At 47.4% G+C, this 18,352-nt stretch overlaps 2 protein-coding genes across 5 annotated transcripts in view; both read right to left on the reverse strand.

The window, feature by feature from the left end:
• Window positions 1-1,956: 1,956 nt before the first annotated feature.
• Window positions 1,957-3,723, reverse strand: LOC129508673 (translation initiation factor IF-2-like). The gene is made up of 2 exons (XM_055323603.1): window positions 3,418-3,723; window positions 1,957-2,814 (listed from the first exon to the last, which is right to left on the reverse strand). The coding sequence occupies exons 1-2, from the start codon at window positions 3,721-3,723 to the stop codon at window positions 1,957-1,959; spliced, it is 1,164 nt and encodes a 387-aa protein (XP_055179578.1).
• Window positions 3,724-7,260: 3,537 nt separating this feature from the next.
• Window positions 7,261-18,352, reverse strand: part of PPP4R1 (protein phosphatase 4 regulatory subunit 1) — a 61,365-nt gene continuing 50,273 nt past the window's right edge. For all 4 annotated transcript variants that reach the window (XM_055324003.1, XM_055324002.1, XM_055324005.1 and 1 more), the window contains exons 14-20: window positions 17,166-17,351; window positions 16,260-16,421; window positions 13,512-13,612; window positions 10,299-10,419; window positions 10,067-10,201; window positions 9,408-9,549; window positions 7,261-8,361 (exon numbers count right to left, since the gene is read on the reverse strand). In XM_055324003.1, coding sequence (XP_055179978.1) covers window positions 8,198-8,361; window positions 9,408-9,549; window positions 10,067-10,201; window positions 10,299-10,419; window positions 13,512-13,612; window positions 16,260-16,421; window positions 17,166-17,351 — 1,011 coding nt within the window. In that variant the 3' untranslated portion in view covers window positions 7,261-8,197. The remainder of the gene's footprint in view (window positions 8,362-9,407; window positions 9,550-10,066; window positions 10,202-10,298; window positions 10,420-13,511; window positions 13,613-16,259; window positions 16,422-17,165; window positions 17,352-18,352) is intronic.

An 18,352-nucleotide genomic window follows, 5' to 3' on the forward strand; every position in this document is an offset into this window, starting at 1 on the left:
GGCTTGAACCCATAACCCTGAGGTCAAGAGTTACTCGCTCTGAGCCAGCCGGACACCCCAAGTACAGTTGTTTTAAATTCCTCAAAAAACTGGGCTGCAACCTGAATGGTATCAAGAGGTTGACCCAGCCATCCAACTACATTATCGTCAATTTGCTTTTCTTTCTTTTCAATCAGGGAGACGATTTTCAACTAAGATAGGAAATCAAGAGATTTCCTACATTCTAGACTGAGAGCTGTGTGTCTTTGGAATGTTTTAGTAAATCCTTCCACAAAGACTTCAGAATGTGCTTCTTTCCTTTGGACACATAGGAACTTCTTTGTATGCCTTCTCCCCAAAGCTTCAATGAAACTATCAGGCTCTGAATATCAGCTTCTTGGCCAACTTTTGGCCGTTTAGCTAGTTAAAAAAAAAAATTTCTTTCAAACAGCTTGTTGGGTTTCAGCTGAGACAAACAGTAAATATTCCTGTCAGTGTTGAGCCACCCTGTGGTCCCAAGAGGTGTCCCCAAAGGAGGCATGGAAGATAGTGCCATGTGACTACCCAGAGCCACCCCTAAAGACAATCCCTGAGAGCCCGCAACAGGTGCTTGGACCCTGGCCACAAAGGAGAGTGCAAGCCACCATTTCTGTCCCGACCGTATTTCGGGGTCCCCAGCCTGACAGTTGACAAGCCAAGTTCTGTGGACACAAAATGAGACAACAAAGCAACAGAACTGTCCATGGGAGAGAAGGACCAACAACCAATGGGTAACTGAAAACAAATTTCAAGTTCTAACTCAAAGATCTAATTCTTTTTTTTTTTAATTTTTATTTATTTTATGATAGTCAGAGAGAGAGAGAGAGGGGAGGCAGAGACATAGGCAGAGGGAGAAGCAGGCTCCATGCACTGGGAGCCCGACGTGGGACTCGATCCCGGGTCTCCAGGATCGCGCCCTGGGCCAAAGGCAGGCGCCAAACCGCTGCGCCACCCAGGGATCCCCCAAAGATCTAATTCTTAACAAATGCTTTTTGCCTGCCAGTCTCAAGGTGGAAAGGAATGGATGAGGTCACATCTTAGCTTCCTCTCTAGACCAGGCACCAGATATGGAAGACTTCTCTCACGGTTTGCTGCTCCTGCCAGTTTTCCAGGATCCCACCTGCAGATTCCAGGGCAGGTGGGTTGTCCCAGCAGGGCTCTTCCTGGTTCCCAGAAACTGTAGAGGGGAAAAAAATAACTTTCTACTTTAAGTGGGGAGGGCTTTGGCTGAGACCCATTCTTTCTCTAGACATCTCATAAATGGATAAGCTTATCTAGATGAAAAGTTGTCCACTGCTGCCACTAACCCAGGGTTACCCTTGGTAAGGAAAACCTGCTTGCTTAGCCTTAAAATAAAATGTTCCTCGGGCTGTCTGGGTGGCTCAGCGGTTGAGCGTCTGCCTTTGGCCCAGGGCATGATCCTGGGGACCCAGGATCGAGTCCCACCGTCAGGCTCCTTGCATGGGGCCTGCTTCTCCCTCTGCCTGTGTCTCTCCTGAATGAATAAATAAAAACAAATTTAAAAAAATGTTATTCATCTGAGGCCTCACACTGGACCCAGCTCAGCTAAGTTAGACCTAGTCCTACCCTAGAGCCAGTCTGGTTTCCGCCTTGGCCCCAGTCCAGTTTTCTGGTTGGATCCAGATTTAACTGGTTAAACATTCTGGTTTTTAAGTCTGACCCAGTCTTGGAAAATAATGCTCAAATAAAGTCTGAAAGCTCACAATGAAAAGCTGCGAGGCTGGTTGGATCTGAGGGCTGCCCACCACCTCTGGTGGCAACTGGAAAGCCAGGGGCTCAGTGGGCCTCTGGGCCTGGTGGTCGCGGGTCCTGGGGGCTGCAGAAGGTCTCCTTCAGGTCCCGCATCCAGCACTGGGCTGGTTACAGACGGGGGCATGCTACAAAACTCAAGTTTATTTGAGCAAAGATTGACTTGAATCAGGCAACAGCCCATCTAGCCGACGGAGAGGAGTTCCGAGGCGCGGAACAAAGCGCAAGGTCATGGGCAGAAGGGCGCAGGGACAAGGAAGTCACAATCGGCAAAACAGCAGGTTGGCGGTGCAAAGCCGCGGCCTCGGGGGCTGGCCTGGGTCTGTTACCTCCCAGGTCACGGACCTTCCGATTCCGTGTCTGGGGAGCGGAGGCTGGAACTGGAGTCTTGGCTTGGGCACGTGGGGATGGGCATAAGCGACTCCATTTGCGCGTGTTGTCTCGTTTCTGACGACGGCGACCGAGGCCCGAAGCGGTGGCCCGGCCCGCGGCTGGCTGTGGCCGAGCCTGTCGCCGCACATGCGTCCGGGGGCGCAGGGGGAAGCAAGGGGCGCCGGGCCCGCGGGAGGGGCTCAAGCCGCGGCGGGGAGGGGAGAAGCTTCTGGCGAAGTCGCATCCGGGACTCTGGTCCCACTCGGGGCCCAAAGGACACCGCGTTTGGCGCCGCCAGGCCGGCCCGACGGCCCGCGGTGCTCGGGGGCGGCGCAGCCCCCCCCCCCAGCCGTGCAGAGCTCCACCTCCGTGCAGGCGCGCTCCGGCCAGCCGTCCTGCCCTCCTCTCCGGGCCACCGCGCCCTAGGCCGACGGGAGGCGACCCTCGCGCCTGCCCCTCGCGCCTGCCCCTCGCGGCTGCCCCGGCCGAGCCCTTAGCACCGCACGGAAACGAAGGGGCCGCGGGCGGAGCCGGAGGGAGGCACGCGCCGCCGCCAGGGGAGCAAGGGGGGCTCGGCCTCCGCGGTGGGTCGCGGGGACGCTCGCTGCGCAGGCGGGGGACGGGCGCGGCGGGGCCCCAGGGCCGCAGCACAGCCTAAAGCCGCGGTTTGCAACAAACGACGAGATTCAGAGATTACATGAACCTGATAACTGTGCCGGCGGAGTCATCCGAATTAGAGGGGATTAATCTGGGAACGGTAAGGTCCCGCGGCTGCCTCTAGGATCCTGGTATTTAGGAATGTCACCTTGAGGGCAGCCGGGGGGGGGGGGGTGGATGGCAGCGGTTTGGCGCCTTCAGCCCAGGGCAGGATCCTGGAGACCCGGGATGGAGTCCCGCATCGGGCTCCCTGCGTGAAGCATGCTTCTCCCTCTGCCTGTGTCTCTGCCTCTGTGTGTCTCTCTCATGAATAAATAAATAAAATCTTTTTAAAAAAGAAGTCACCTTGATCCTTGGGAGAAGTGCCAGATCTTCGCCCGACCCCGGACCTGCTGGATCACAGTGTGTACTTTAACATCCGAGTCCAGGTGACCGACATGTACATGAACGTTTGAAGGCAGCATCCTGAATTGCCAGCAATATTTAAAAGCCAGAATGAGAACTAAAAAGCCCAGAAGAATCTCATAAAGCACGGCCATCCAAACCAAGTCGGTGGCAGCCCTATGATGCACGCAGATGCAGCTCGCAGCATGTTCTTACTGGGCAGGAGACCGAGACTTCCTCGTGGACTGGGGGGCCGCATCCCTGCTGTGGCATGTCACAGCTTAAATGGCAGCTGGGTGGCCTTTGGGGAGCTGAGTCTGTCCCGTTCCATCCGCAGCTGTCAGGCTCGCCCTCCCCTGGGTGACGGCTGAGGCAACGTTCCCTTGCAACTTCCTCTCCTCCAGGATTTTTGCTCCCAATCTTGTGCTTTCTTCGTGCTGGGCTGCCGGCAAGCTCTGGGCCGCGACAGCTCACGGGGACCAGATGGGGACCTGAGCTGAGCACAGCTTCCTCACGGGACATCTACAAACACTACCCAAGTGACGCTTGGAGTCCAATTCCTAACAGCCGTGGGCATTGTGAACCCTAAACACAGTGGGGCATGGTGAAAGATTTATAGGATAAAGTTTCTGACTAAAAACCCAAGTATCAAATCTTGCCACATGTATTTCGGCAAGACTTGACTTAAAATGAGACCTGGTGGAAATAGACCCAAAACAGCCACATAAAACGCTGCATGGAATAAAAGCTGACCACTGATGAACACCTGCTGTCACCTTTGCTACTAAAGGGATTGGCCCTGCTCTTGAGTTTAGAGAGGCTGAAGATGGGGAATTCACAAATACAACAGAACTGCCAGGTCTTGCTTACATTTTCAGATTCAACTTCTTTGCCTCTGGTTTGACTCAGAAGATTATTAATTGTAGAGAGGCTGTTTGCTTGGTGTGAGTTGCCAGGAGTTTCTTTTCTTCCCAGCACCCATTCCTTCTGTCTCCTGGAATCTTGCATGGAAATATTCCCATTAAAGGAAATCCTCGCGTGTGTCCCGGGGCAGGGATGCAGCGCTCTTTCCTCTAGATGGTCAGTTGAAAACCTGCCACTGCCTCCCACAGCTCCCTCCTCCTTGGAGCAGCATCTGTGAAGAAGTATTGCTTCCTGATGCTCCCCCAAAATATCAGCTTGGTGTTTCAGGCATCCACGGTCCCCCGACTGCAGTGCCAGACTTTCGAGTTGCTCCCTTCAGCACGTTCAGATTCCAGCACGCCAGGAAACAGTCTCGACCAAGATGAAGTGGGCCCCGGACGGAACAGGTACGAGAAGAACTGGCCACACACCGTGTACCTGACCACCTGCCCCGCAAACTAAGAATCAGGGTGCCATCGCCTGGACAGCTCAGAGGGCATTTGCAGTGTAGTTAGGAACTCAGCATTTGCCAACTCCGCTAGAAGGTTCCAGAAAAACCATGGTCTGGCATCACAGAAATACCTCCAAGACTTAAGCACAAGGATCACAGCCCAAAGGTGGCCCCCTGAGCCATTCCACTCTGCCAACAGGAGGTCTGGTGGCCTGGGGCCTGGGTGAAGGGACACTGAAAATGCACCAAAGCCTGCAGACAATTTCTCCCAGACAAGGGGGGAGCAGCCGAGATTCCCCCGGGGAGGCCCAGCTCAGAGCTTGCGGGGGGGGGGGGAGCGCGGCCTGTGAGTTTCCCGTGGGGGGGGGGGGACTAAGCTCAAGCTTTTGAAAAATACCGTTTTCCTCCTCACCTTTGTTGACGTCGCTTAAGACTCACGATCAGAAAGACAGAAAGAGATGGAGTACTTCCAAACTCGTTCTATGAAGCCAGCATCACCTTAATTCCAAAACCAAAGACCCCACCAAAAAGGAGAATTACAGACCAATATCCCTGATGAACACAGATGCAAAAATTCTCAACAAGATATTAGCCAATAGGATCCAACAGTACATTAAGAAGATTATTCACCATGACCAAGTAGGATTTATCCCCGGGACACAAGGCTGGTTCAACACTCGTAAAACAATCAATGTGATTCATAATATCAGCAAGAGAAAAACCAAGAACCATATGATCCTCTCAGTAGATGCAGAGAAAGCATTTGACAAAACACAGCCTCCATTCCTGATCAAAACTCTTCAGAGTGTAGGGATAGAGGGAACATTCCTCGACATCTTAAAAGCCATCTATGAAAAGCCCACAGCAAATATCATTCTCAATGGGGAAGCACTGGGAGCCTTTCCCCTAAGATCAGGAACCAGACAGGGATGTCCACGCTCACCACTGCTATTCAACATAGTACTGGAAGTCCTAGCCTCAGCAATCAGACAACAAAAAGACATTAAACGCATTCGAATTGGCAAAGAAGAAGTCAAACTCTCCCTCTTTGCAGATGACATGATACTCTACATAGAAAACCCAAAAGCCTCCACCCCAAGATTGCTAGAACTCATACAGCAATTCGGCAGTGTGGCAGGATACAAAATCAATGCCCAGAAGTCAGTGGCATTTCTCTACACTATTAATGAGACTGAAGAAAGAGAAATTAAGGAGTCAATCCCATTTACAACTGCACCCAAAAGCATAAGATACCTAGGAATAAACCTAAACAAAGAGGTGAAGGATCTATACCCTAAAAACCATAGAACACTTCTGAAAGAAATTGAGGAAGACACAAAGAGATGGAAAAACATTCCATGCTCACGGATTGGCAGAGAGTATCTCCTAAGATTAGCCGCCCCGCATTAACGCCTATGAGGACATACTCACCACCTGATTCCTCTTCCGATTATGAAATTCGTCTGAGCTGGTTTGCAGTTTTGACCTCCTGGAGGGTTTCAAAGATCTGCTCGGATGGTCAGTTTTCCTCCTTTGCTGGGTCCTGTGCTGCCTCCGGAAGCCCACTTCTCTCCCTTAGAAGCCCTGGCCGCTCCCACCCCGAGGCAGGAGCAGCCCGGCTCGGCCCACGTGGCGCTGAGTGTGGAGCGGAGCCCCCACCTCCTGCGGCCCGCGGTTCTTCAGACGCGACCACGGCGGGAGGGCTCCAAGGGCAGGCCCGAGCAGCAGCGAGGTCGCGGAGAGGCCGGGCCAGTGGGGAAGGGGCCTGTGCTGCCTTCGTACGCTTGCCCTAAATTCAAGTCCTTTATCCCGAATATACTATTACTGCTGTCGCTTACGAGAACACGCAGCACTGGGATGCCCCGGGGGGGGGGGGGGGCTCAGCGGTGGAGCACCGCCTTCGGCCCAGGGCCTGATCCCGGGGTGCCGGGATCAGGTCCTACATCAGGCTCCCTGCATGGAGCCGGCTTCTCCTTCTGCCTGTGTCTCTGCCTCTCTCTGTGTGTCTCTCATGAATAAACAAATAAAACCTTAAAAAAAAAAAAAAACATGCAGCTTCGTGTGTGACGGTCACGTCATTTACACAACTGAAATTCTGGGGCTGCGCCCTCCTCCCATCTGTGCCCCCCTTCTGGGCCAGGCCCCACCAACCCCCCCGACCCCCTCCATAGACCGCCGTGCACCCCCGCTTCCTCCGTCCCAGGGCAACTGGCTCACACTTCCGCTCGCAGGGTTGTAATGCAAGCGGCAGAGACACAGGTCTCACCTGCGATAGTCTGTACACAACACGGCCTACGTGTTCCCCAATCCGCACCCCGAGGCTCGAGGGGATCCTGCCGGCTGAGTCATGGAAAGCAAAGCTCACAGGTGCACCCCAGGGACTCAGGCGAAGGGTCCTTCAAGCTGGGCTCAGAAGAGCGACCGCCACCTCCATGCAGCAGTCTGCAGCGTCCCAGTCCCAGCTTGTGCAAGGCCGCTTGGCCACAGATGGGGCATGGCTTCCCATTCCCACTGTGCAGAGGCCGCGGGGACTCAGAGCTGCAGGACTATGTGTCCGGGGCCTTGGGCTGAACTCGGGACACCCCACTGCCTGCTGGGAACAGAACCTGGCCCCAAATGGCACATGCAGATGGCAAACAAATTACTAAACTAGATAAAAGACAAATATTTTAATCTAGTTTTCCCACTTCATACTAAATCATTAATACAGGTCACAAATTGCATTTATTTGCAGACATCTAGAAAACAATCAGAAGTGTATATATCTCTCTATATAATCTTATTAATAAATTTTATTCGGACAAGAGAACTTGTGCCACAAGTTTAGACAGCATGATTAGACTGCAGCACTCCCAAGAGTGGTCACAGGTATGTACACGTGGGAAGTAAAGCTGCACCTCAGAGCCGATCATGATCAAGTTAAAAACACCTGACATACAGCACGCGCCAATCCACTCCTTCGGGTCATGACCAGCATGAAGAAAATCGGGACATAGATACTCAGCCAACATTCTGTAAATGTGCACAGCAATATGCTGCATTTAAGAGTTAAAATCAGATTCTACTTTAGTGTTAGCATCAAGCCCTTAGGAGAAACCCACCCCCCAATCTCCTTTCGCATTTACACACGTCGGCAACTATTCACACTTAGGGCCGGGCTGGGCGGCTGGCCACGGAACCAACAGGTCCTTGCCTGCGTGGGGACAGTGCGGGCTAATACTGAAGGTCTCGGTCACATCCTGGCTCGCAGCCACCTTCTGGCTGCCACTCTATCTATCTGGCATTAAATAAAACCAGGAGAAAGCAATGCAGGTCTCTGGGAATCTCCTCCCTTCCATACGGAAAATGCTCTGCCAATTCAAGTTTCATTCAGTCAGGAAGACGGAAGGATTTAAGGCTTCGGTGACAATTATAATCCTCTGAGAAATTATTTTCCCTTAAAGTCAAGATAAGATAATAGTGTTTACTGTACTTTCTCTTGACTCTTAAAATCCCTGGTATCAATGTAGGCAACTTGCACCTGCAATTAATCTGCAAGCGAGGAAAGTCTCTCCTCCTCCCCAAGGCTGGCCCAGATCGCATGTGTGGAGCACTTGTCAGCCCTTGGCTCCCTATGAAGCGGAAGGATGAGGTTCCGGCCTTTTAGTAGGTTGAGGAAGCTGTGCTCATGGCATCATCAGAGATTTTGGTACTGGCAGGGTGGATGCTTGCAAAATACTTGACGTCACTGTCACGATCCATCTGAAGAGCCATGATGGTCTGTTCTACGGCTTCCTGATGACAGCTGGCAGAGGTTAGGAAATATTCTGGAGATGCAAAGTACAGATTACAAATAAAATGAGTTTAACATTTCAGTTTTATCAAGTATGAGTATACTAAGTTCTTAGTCATAAACATAATTTCTCCAAGTATAAACACAAGTGTGATATGAAAAATATCCTCAAGCCTAAGAGAATTGTACGATTTATCTTGTTTTTAGAACAGACTAAATGGCAGCAAAGCTAATAAATATATTAACACTTATACTTGTGATAGGTATTAATTCACTCAGTACAAACACCCCAAATACCAATCACACAAACAGGTTGAGAACCAGTTTTCTTTAGCTATTTCCTTACGGCTATTAAAACAATTTAATTCTTTTTTTTTTTTAAATTTATTTATGATAGTCATACAGAGAGAGACAGAGAGGCAGAGACATAGGCAGAGGGAGAAGCAGGCTCCATGCACCGGGAGCCTGACGTGGGATTCGATCCGCTGCGCCACCCAGGGATCCCAATTTAAATGAATTCTAAAGGAAGGAAAAGGAGTATTCATTTACCCATATTCTTAGAAGCCTATTAACAAACGTTTCTATGCTTCATTCACGAGTTCATGCATTTAAATGCTATTTGTTAGATATGGGGGGGCGTTGACAATAAATAAAACACAGCTGAATCTTGAGCAGCTTAATAGTATGTGGCAGCAAAGCAAATACCAGGAAGCATCTGTCTTCTGCCTAAGGAGTGAAGAGGAGGAAACACAAACATGCCTCCTGGCCCTGAGCAACAGTAACACAGGTCACGTGGGACAGACTGACGGCAGTTTTTCATCCTGTCTTAAGAGAATACCCAATCTTTCAAATGACTGTCTTGATTATAGAAGAAATGCCCCTGGAGCAGGAAGGCGAACAAGTCCCTGTCATCTAATCTGTGCCCTCTCTCAGGGGGAGCCCCCACTTGACAACTCAAGTCTTCTCCCATCAGATAACACGTAGGAACATACAGTGCTTCCGCTCAGCTACGTCTCCATCCGCGCAGTCCGTGTACCTCCTCCCCGCAGCACACGGTTTTCCTAACAGTCACCTACCCACCTTTCTCCAGGAGAGTTTGTCTTAACGTCTTTGCAAGTAGCACTCGAACGTTCGGAACCCGATCATTTGCCAAGGTTAGCAGATGCGGCATCAGATGCAGAGCGAACTGGTCCATGGGAAGGCAATCGTCCTCGATGACAGTCTAGGAGGACAAACAGTTCCTTAATCTGCCACGGTAATCGCCAAACCCTGGAATACTGGCTAACATTCTCTTTTATTAACAGCCCAAGCACTACAGATTTCAGCTACTTCTTTTTAAACTATCATTCCACACGCGCTCGGGAACCCCAAACTAAGAGGACATAATTTTAAGTCCCCACAGACAAATAGGTTTTTAATGGCTCCCCTGAGTCCCGGAGTGTGCAGTCATGCTCATTTACTTACACACACACACACACACACACACACACACACACACACACCACGCGCGCGCGCGCGCGCGCGCACGCCACAGGCTATGCCATGGACCCCGAGCACCCCCTAGTGGATGGCTGTGGGATGAGCCAGGCAGACACCAACTGGGGAACAGGTGATCCCCTGGAGAGCCAGATGGCAAAAGTGTTCCTTAAGGATCAGAAAGAGTGCTGGGAAGCAGAGTGAAAGAAGAAACATAGTTTTAGATAGAAAAATGTGTCACGCACGCATAAGCCTTCACTTACCTGGCAGACAAAAACAAAGGCTTGCCGGCCAGACCACTTGGGACATCTACCAAAGTTTTCTACGAGCTCATTGATGAGGTCAACTCCAAACGTGGGGGGGGTTGCCATGTGCAGCTTCTTCACCATCTCACTAACCTAGGAGGGGGAGTGCAGAGACATGAGGAAGACTTTCTGTTCCAGGATCTTATTAAACAGTTTGCTGTTCTAAAATTGAAAAAATTGTAACACATACCAACTTGTAGGAAATCCAACGAACAGAAGAAACTTTATCTGCACATAGATTCAGAGCAATGGGACGTAAATAGTCATAAACATCTCTGGGACTATATAATTCTAGAAGTAAAATCAGCTGTCTACAAAAATGAATTATAAAAATAAAAATATAATTAAAATTTTAAAATAAGTAAATGAAAATAAGTTAATCATCTGAATAATTTGTAATACTGGATACTATATGTGAGATGAACACATGCAAAGACTAGTGAGCAATGTGGTCTCTCATGCACAGAGTCAACACCAGTCTGTATGTCTCTAGAAATGTTTTTAAACACTATGCAAGTTCAAGTATCTCCTCCCCTCAAAACGTAAGGAAAAGAAATGTGGAATTCTATGTCCACAGGGACTGAGACAGAGCAAAGCATTTCCTAGTATGTTCAGTTGGGACATGGACATATGTAACTGTTCAGAATGCTGAGAAACTTCCTTCTACAAATCAGTTTCCTAAATAAGAAGTTCTAGTAAGTAGTATTAGGTAGCCTGAGGTGTGTGTGTCCAAGCTCTGAGCAGCTCCTAAGGGAATGACACCCTTACTAGAGATAAGAGAAGCAGAGAGGTCCTCTAGTGACTGTTCCTATCACATCTGGGTAGACCTGAAGACTGACCGTACCCACCTGGCTACTTTGAGTAGATGCAACAATGCCCGGGAAAAAATACCTCCAATACCAGTGAGATTTTGCCTTTCAGATTTCATGTTTAAGACTATTTACATTTGTTATCAGCAGGGAGTAACTATAGGCATGAATATACATAATGTAGCAATGACCAAGGTGCCTGTATGTATGTATGTATGTATGTATATACACACACACGCACACACACACACACAAACATAAATACTCAGAAATGAGAGGCACAATGATTGACTCCATTTTCTTTTTCTTCCTTTCTCTCTCTTTTTGAAGATTTTATTTATTCATGACAGAGAGAGAGAGAGGCAGAGACACAGGGAGAGGAAGAAGCAGACCCCATGCAGTGAACCCCATGCGGGACTCGATCCCGGGTCTCCAGGATCACGCCCCGGGCCAAAAGCAGATGCTCAACTGCTGAATCACCCAGGCGTCCCTCGACTCCATTTTCTGACTCTGCAAATGTTCTTGCTGGCTTGCCCTGGGTGCATACCTCAGGAGAAAGTCTGGGGTCAGGAAAGCAAACTGGAGAGAGGCCCCTCAGCAGGCAGGAAATGAGTGACACATTGAGGGACAGGGGTAAAGTCCCATGCACCTCCCTGGGCTCCTCCCTTTACCAAGCCTGAGCCTTAAGGTGCTGACAGAGGGGCAGCAAAGCCCGTCCACCCACAGGCACAGGCAGACACACTGCAGCCGGGGGCAGAGGAGAAGAACGAACTCTACCCCAGAGCACGGCGCAGCACGGCTTCTTGGGCTAAGGCTCTACCCTGGTAACAAGCAGAGGTCTCCTCCTGCTGAGGATGGCAGTGGCCTCTGCCCAGCACCAGCCACAGACACAAGGCAGAGGCTGCGTGCCATGGGGAGGGGGAATCTGACGGAGCCAGGCACACGCGGTGTCTCAGGGCCTGGGGCTGAGCCCACATGACAGCTTCCCCCGTTTCCGGCACAAGCCTCCCACATCCGGGTAGTGGTCTGCAGTCGAGGGAGGGGGGAGACCCGCTGGCTCTGCAGGGGTGCACGAGAGCCACCAGCTGCCGGTGGACAGCTGACCAGCTCCTGCTGCCAGCAAGGGGCCCCGGCAGGCCTGGGGAGAGGAAGCCAGGCGCGCCGGGAGCTCCAGGCAATCCTGGCGACCACAGAGCCAAACCCGGCCTGCTCGCGATCAGACGGCCTCTCCCCTCACACCACCAGCGGAAGACACGTGCCTATTCCGTCAGAAACCCGGCAGGCCAGTACTCAGCGGGGGACCCCCTGAACGTACAGAGAAAACAACAAGACGGCCAGTCCCAATTCTGGACCCAGCAAAGACGTCTTTTAAAAATGTCAGAGGGGATCCCTGAGTGGCTCAGCGGTTTAGTGCCTGCCTTTTGCCCAGGGCACGACCCTGGAGTCCCGGGATCGAGTCCTGCATCAGACTCCCTGGTGGAGCCTGCTTCTCCCTCTGCCTGTGTCTGTCTCTCTCTTTGTGCCTCTCAGGAATAAATAAATACATAAAAAAAAATTAAAATGCCAGAGTTCTTTATATATTCCAGATTCCAGACCTCACTTGCAACTTACGACAAACAACCCCATTAATAAAATGGGCAATGGACTTGCATAGACATTTCTCTGGATTACATACAAATGGTCAACAAGCATATGAAAAGGTGTTCAACACCACTAGTTATTAAATGCAAATCAAGATCACCACAAAATACTGCTTCACACCCACTATGTTGAGGGCTATAATTTTTTAAGAAAAGGAAAATGCCAAGTGTTGGAGAGGATGTGGCAAAACTAGAATCCTTGTACACTGTGCTCATGGGAATGTAAAATGGTACAATTGTTGTGGAAAATAGTTTAGTGGTTCCTCAACAAATTAAAAAAAAATGCCAAATAACCTAGCAAATCCACCACAAAATAACTGTTCAAAGAAAAATTTATACATGGATGTTCGCAGCAGCACCACTCACATCAGCCAACAATACAGAAACAATTCAAATGTGTTGACGGGTGAATGAATTTTAAAAAGTGGTATGCAATGGAGTATTCAGTCATAAAAAGTAATAAAGTTCTGACACATGCTACAACACAAATGAATCTTGAAAACATTATGCTAAGTGAAGAAGTCACACACAAAAGGCCACATACTATAAAATTCTACTTATATGAAATGTTCAGAATAGGCAAATCCACAGAAAGTAGAAGTCAAGGGCATAGAGGGATGAGGAATGACTGTGAAAGGGCATGGTGTTCCTTCTGGGAGGATGGAGTGTTCTAGAACTAGACAATGGTAATGGTTGCACAACACTATGAATGTACTAAATTTCACCAATAGCAAACTTGATTATGTGTATTTTTCACAATAAGAATAAAAAAGGTGAAATAGTTAAAAAAAAAAAAAAGCTGAAAAAATTCACTGCAGGCAAGACCCTTCAAGAAATGTTTTAGAGAACATGAGACAGAAACTTAATCTATACAAAGTAACGAACAAATCCAGAAAAGGTAAACATGAAGTAAATACCCCTCCAAACATGGTCCAATAAATTGTTAGAACTTACTCAGCCAGTTCAGCACGAAAGCGCCAATTTCTACTATTATCTGTCACCAAAAACTCCTGAAGCTGATAAAGATATTCTCTTCTTTTGTCAATATGAAGAAGCTGAAGTGACAAAATAAAATTCATTTTTTTATTTAAGTGACAAAATGTAGGCATTATAACTTTTACTAGACTGCTTGAAAAAACTTGTAATATAGTTAATAATTCTGAGAACAGATGTAGGAGGTACATTTACTTGTTTTAAAATTGACATTAAGTTCATTTTCCCTGATAATCCCATCTACTGTCAAGAGTCTTATTTTCTTCTGAAATATTTGTTCCTTGAGCCATGTGTGACCTCCTCTGAACCCTACAGTACCCTGGGCACAGATATATGGTAGGACTAACCTGCTATGTTCATAGGACACCCTCGTTACTATGGACTCTTTGAAGACAGCAATATGTTCTTATTCACAGATGTGAGCCCACTGCATGGCACTGTAATGGCACATGGTAGGTGCTCAATCAATATTTGATGAATGAAAAAAAAATTATCCCAATAATTGCTCCATAGTCATTTTAAAGTAGGTTTATGGTCGGCAAGGGGGGAAACCTTAAAACTTGATATAAACAGAAGCAAACAAACTTAACTGAATATCAAACACAGAAAAAAAGTACTGTGACCATGAACACATTCTAAGGACAAAGTGCCGAAAGAAATCTTGAACATTACACTTAGTGGAGTTGATGTCAGAAACATTGGTGGAGTAATTTTTTTTTTTTTTTTTAAGATTTTACTTACTCATGAGAGACACAGAGGGAGAAGCAGGCTCCCTGCAGGGAGCCCGATATGGGACTTGATCCCAGGACCCTGGGATCAGTCCTGAGCCAAAGGCAGCTGCTCAACCACTGAGCCACCCAAGTGTCCCTGGTGGAGTAATTCTGAAACTACTTCATGTATGCTGTGGAACTGAGTGAATGAATATGCTCATGTTCAGAACAGAGTTTTTACCTTGAGAAAAGAAAAAACAAAGTGGAAAAAGGAGAGGAAATGTCTTGGACTGGAAGCTGAGCTCAGTTATATATATATAAATACCCCAAACCAAAAGCCCCTCCTAGCTCCTGTCCCTTGAGAAGGTGTAAAGGACAAGACACCCCGGGAGCAGTGTGCACATCCAGTGCTGGGGTCGTGGCTTCTAACTACCACTCTCCACTAGAAAAAGCAGGTTCCTTGGAGAAACAGCTGAGGCAAAGAAAGGAGCTGGGGCAGAGAAAGGAGAAAGTGGGTCTGAAAGTAAGGATGTGCTTAAATGTGAGGGGGCCATCAAAGGGGCACAGGAGGCAGCTTTCAGGAGTTCCTGTTAGCCAAACTGATGTTCAGAACCAAGGACAGAAACGGATTACACGGAATAAAAAAATAATTCCAGGGTTCACACCTAAAAATTTTTTTAAGTTTTTTTTTTTTTTTTAAGATTTTATTTGTTTATTCATGAGAGACACAGAGAGAGAGGCAGAGACACAGGCGGAGGGAGAAGCAGGCTCCCTGTGGGAAGCCCGATGTGGGACTCAATCCTGGGACTCCAGGATCATGTCCTGGGCAGAAGGCAGGTGCTAAACTGCTGAGCCACCCAGGCATCCCTAAAAAAACTTTCAAGAAGGAGGATGGAGAGAAGGAAAAGATCAACTTTATATGAGAATGCCAACTAATAAATGGAGAAGGAACTAAAAAATAGAAAACTGGTATTTTACAACCAACACAGCAACAAAGTGTGTACAAATGTACAGATGCAAATGCTCTCAAGAGACAAAGGTGTTGGGAGTTTGAAAGCATTGCCCCACCAAGTCATTACTAATCATGAAAGAGGTGGTTTTACAATGGAGGAAGTGAGCTGACACCGCCATAATCAAGTAGCTGGAGTCAGCATCACCAGGGATTGTGCTCCTCCCGATGTGATGCAGATAGGTAATGTGCCTGCCAAGCAAACCTGTGTAAACTGAATCTCACTGTGTAACACCACCAGACAGACGGAGGGACATCTGCAAAACTGGCTCAGCCTCTTCAAAGATGCCAGCTACCTTCAAGACCAAAGTCAGGAAACCATTCTTGATTTAAGAGGGCTAATGGGACAAGATATTTAAATTCAGTATGCAATTCCTGATTGGATTCTGAATTGGGGTTGTGGGGGGAACCTATAACAGACATTACTGGGACAGGCCGAGAAATCTCAGTATGATGTGTATAAAATATAACAACACAATAGCAATGTTTTGTGAAAGTGAGATCACATTACTTCTGTCCCCCAAAACTTCAAAATACAAGAGCCAAATTCAAGGTTACATTCTGAGAAACAATAGTATTCTAGGACTAATAATTTGTAAGATCACAACTGTTCACTTCTAAAACCACTTTTAAATGCACACCGACTTCTAAAATACAGACTCCTAGAATATCACATAAAGGTTCCAAACTATGTTCAGGGAATTTTTGTACACATATTTAACTCAATAACTTTGAAAAGTGTTTGTAATCATGATCTAACAGTGTTTAAAAATGAAATTCAGTGTAATTATTTTAAAATTAAAAATTCAAAGGACACCAGCAAAAGTGATCAGAATGGGACTTTTTAAGTCATATCTCATTATCAACTCATGGCTACACTTTCTTTCTGGGAACTTACAGAAACTCCATCTTGGTGGGAACAGAAAACCAAAAATTTTGGCCTATGGTAGAACTTTAGTGTGTTTTTATGCAGAAGAATTTAAAGGTTACCTTCAGAAAATCATGCAAATGTTTAAGAACACCTATCCGGACTTCGTCAAGGTCTTTTAAAAATCCATTGAAGATCGGAACCAGATCTGCAGCTGTCAGCTGATCTCCCAGAATAACTGCAAGCTCATGGATGGAGAAGGCTAACGTTCTTCGAACCTTCCACTGCAGAAATAAAGATGACGGTGTTCGTAAGTGAAGTACACGGTAATGAGTGGTTTAGCCCTCAGCTGGCGTATGAAGGCTAACAGATCTGAATGTTACTAATCAATTTCAAACAATTAGATAGGAACAGAATAGCAAGAATAGATGCTTATTTTTATTTTTATTCATTTTATTTTCAGATTTCATTTATTTATTCATGAGAGACAGAGGCAGAAACAGAGGCAGAGAGAGAAGCAGGCTCCATGCAGGAAGCCCGATGTGGGACTCAATCCCAGAAGTCCGGGATCATGTCCTGAGTCAAAGGCAGACGCTCAACCACTGAGCCACTGAGGCATCTCTATTTTTATTTTTTAAAAGGTTTATTTATTCATGAGACACAGACAGAGAGAGGCAGAGACACAGGCAGATGGAGGGAGAAGCAGGCTCCCTGCAGGGACCCAATGCGGGACTCGATCCCAGAACTCCGGGATCGTGCCCTGGGCCAAAGGCAAACGCTCAACCGCTGAGCCCCCCACACATCCCAATGGTTAAGTTTTAAACCCCTGCTCAGTCTTAAAAACTGGCGGAGAAATTTCAGAAAGAAAGCTCTCTGGTATTCCTCCTAAGCTTTTCCGCACATGATTTCCTCTAATACCAAGTATCTGCTGGAACATGAACAGAAAATGCTACTGGGCTCTGTAGGGACGATCACAAGGCCGTCCACCCACACATACCCTCTGTCAACGCCTTTGTCGCCCCACTCACCTGCATGTCTGACGCCAGCGTCTCATACGTCTCTCTCAGGCAGTGCCAGTTCTGCCTGCCGAGCGTCAGGGCCACGCCGGGAAGGCTGTATGCACAGTGCTTAGCAATCTCAGTGTCGACCGTCTGTGCACGAGACGGGTCCGTCATAGATAAATACTGATCTAACAGAGCCTGAGGCACAACATCCTAACGGAGAGAGAGACACGGCAGTGATGTGTTTTAGCAGTCTAGACATAAACTGAGTAAACTTTCACCTAGTTGAGCATCTCAACTAGCAGAGAAAAACCCAGTCTCAACGCTTCAGGTATATCCTAAGAGGCAGGAAAAACATGTTAAAGGACATACATAAATAAAACAGCAACTCCAGAAGAAAAACGTTAAGATCTTCAAACAGAATACAGCGTAGAGGATGATTAGAACTGATCACTAAATGTAAAAGACCAGCACCTCTTAAAGCTGGCGAAGATCATCAGGTCTGACATAATCTCGTGAAAGTGATAAATTAGGCGCACTATCACCAACATGGATTTTATGAAAACAAAACCCACCTTTCGATGGAAACTGAGCAATTATCTATAAAAATTTGAAGTGAATAAACATCTAACCATTCATATAAATGTGAGGAAAAGAAGAATGTATACAAAATCTTGGTTGCTTTAGGGGAAGCCAAGTGGATGGTAGAAAAGAAAATCGAGAAGGAGGTATCATCAATGGCTTAATATCTTTTGAATTGTGAACTATATAAACTTATTTAAAAAAATATTTTAAAACTGAGTTTAAATTCATTAAGAGAATGAGAATACATATATATTTTAAAGATTTTATTTACTTGACAGAGAGAGAAAAAGCATGAGCAGGGCAGAGGGAGGAGCAAAGGCAGAGGGAGAAGCAGACTCCCCACCGAGCAGGGAGCCCAATGTCGGACTTGATCCCTGAGCCGAAGGCAGACGCTTAACCAACCGAGTCACCCAGGAGCCAAAGACAATGTTTTTATGAGCTTGAAAATATGTCTGTAATAGAAGTGGTGAAAGCAGGTTTACAACACTATGAGTACTAACTTCATTTTTTTACTAAATCGAATAAAAAAACATATGCCATTTGACCTAGGAAAACCAGTCCCAGAAGCAAATAGCACACACAATCACGATGAATGCAGCACTGCGTGTAAGATCACTGAGCTAAATTTG

This window comes from Nyctereutes procyonoides, unplaced genomic scaffold (genome assembly GCF_905146905.1).
Source record: "Nyctereutes procyonoides isolate TBG_1078 unplaced genomic scaffold, NYPRO_anot_genome, whole genome shotgun sequence".
Taxonomy (NCBI): Eukaryota; Metazoa; Chordata; class Mammalia; order Carnivora; family Canidae; genus Nyctereutes; species Nyctereutes procyonoides.

Bases quoted from the DNA above. Each gene is read 5' to 3' on its own strand.
- LOC129508673 (XM_055323603.1), bottom strand. From the start codon at position 3,723: ATGTCCCGTGAGGAAGCTGTGCTCAGCTCAGGTCCCCATCTGGTCCCC. The intron at 2,815-3,417 runs GTAAGAACATGC...CCGCGGCTTTAG, and splicing joins AAGTCTCGGTCTCCTGCCCA to GCTGTGCTGCGGCCCTGGGG.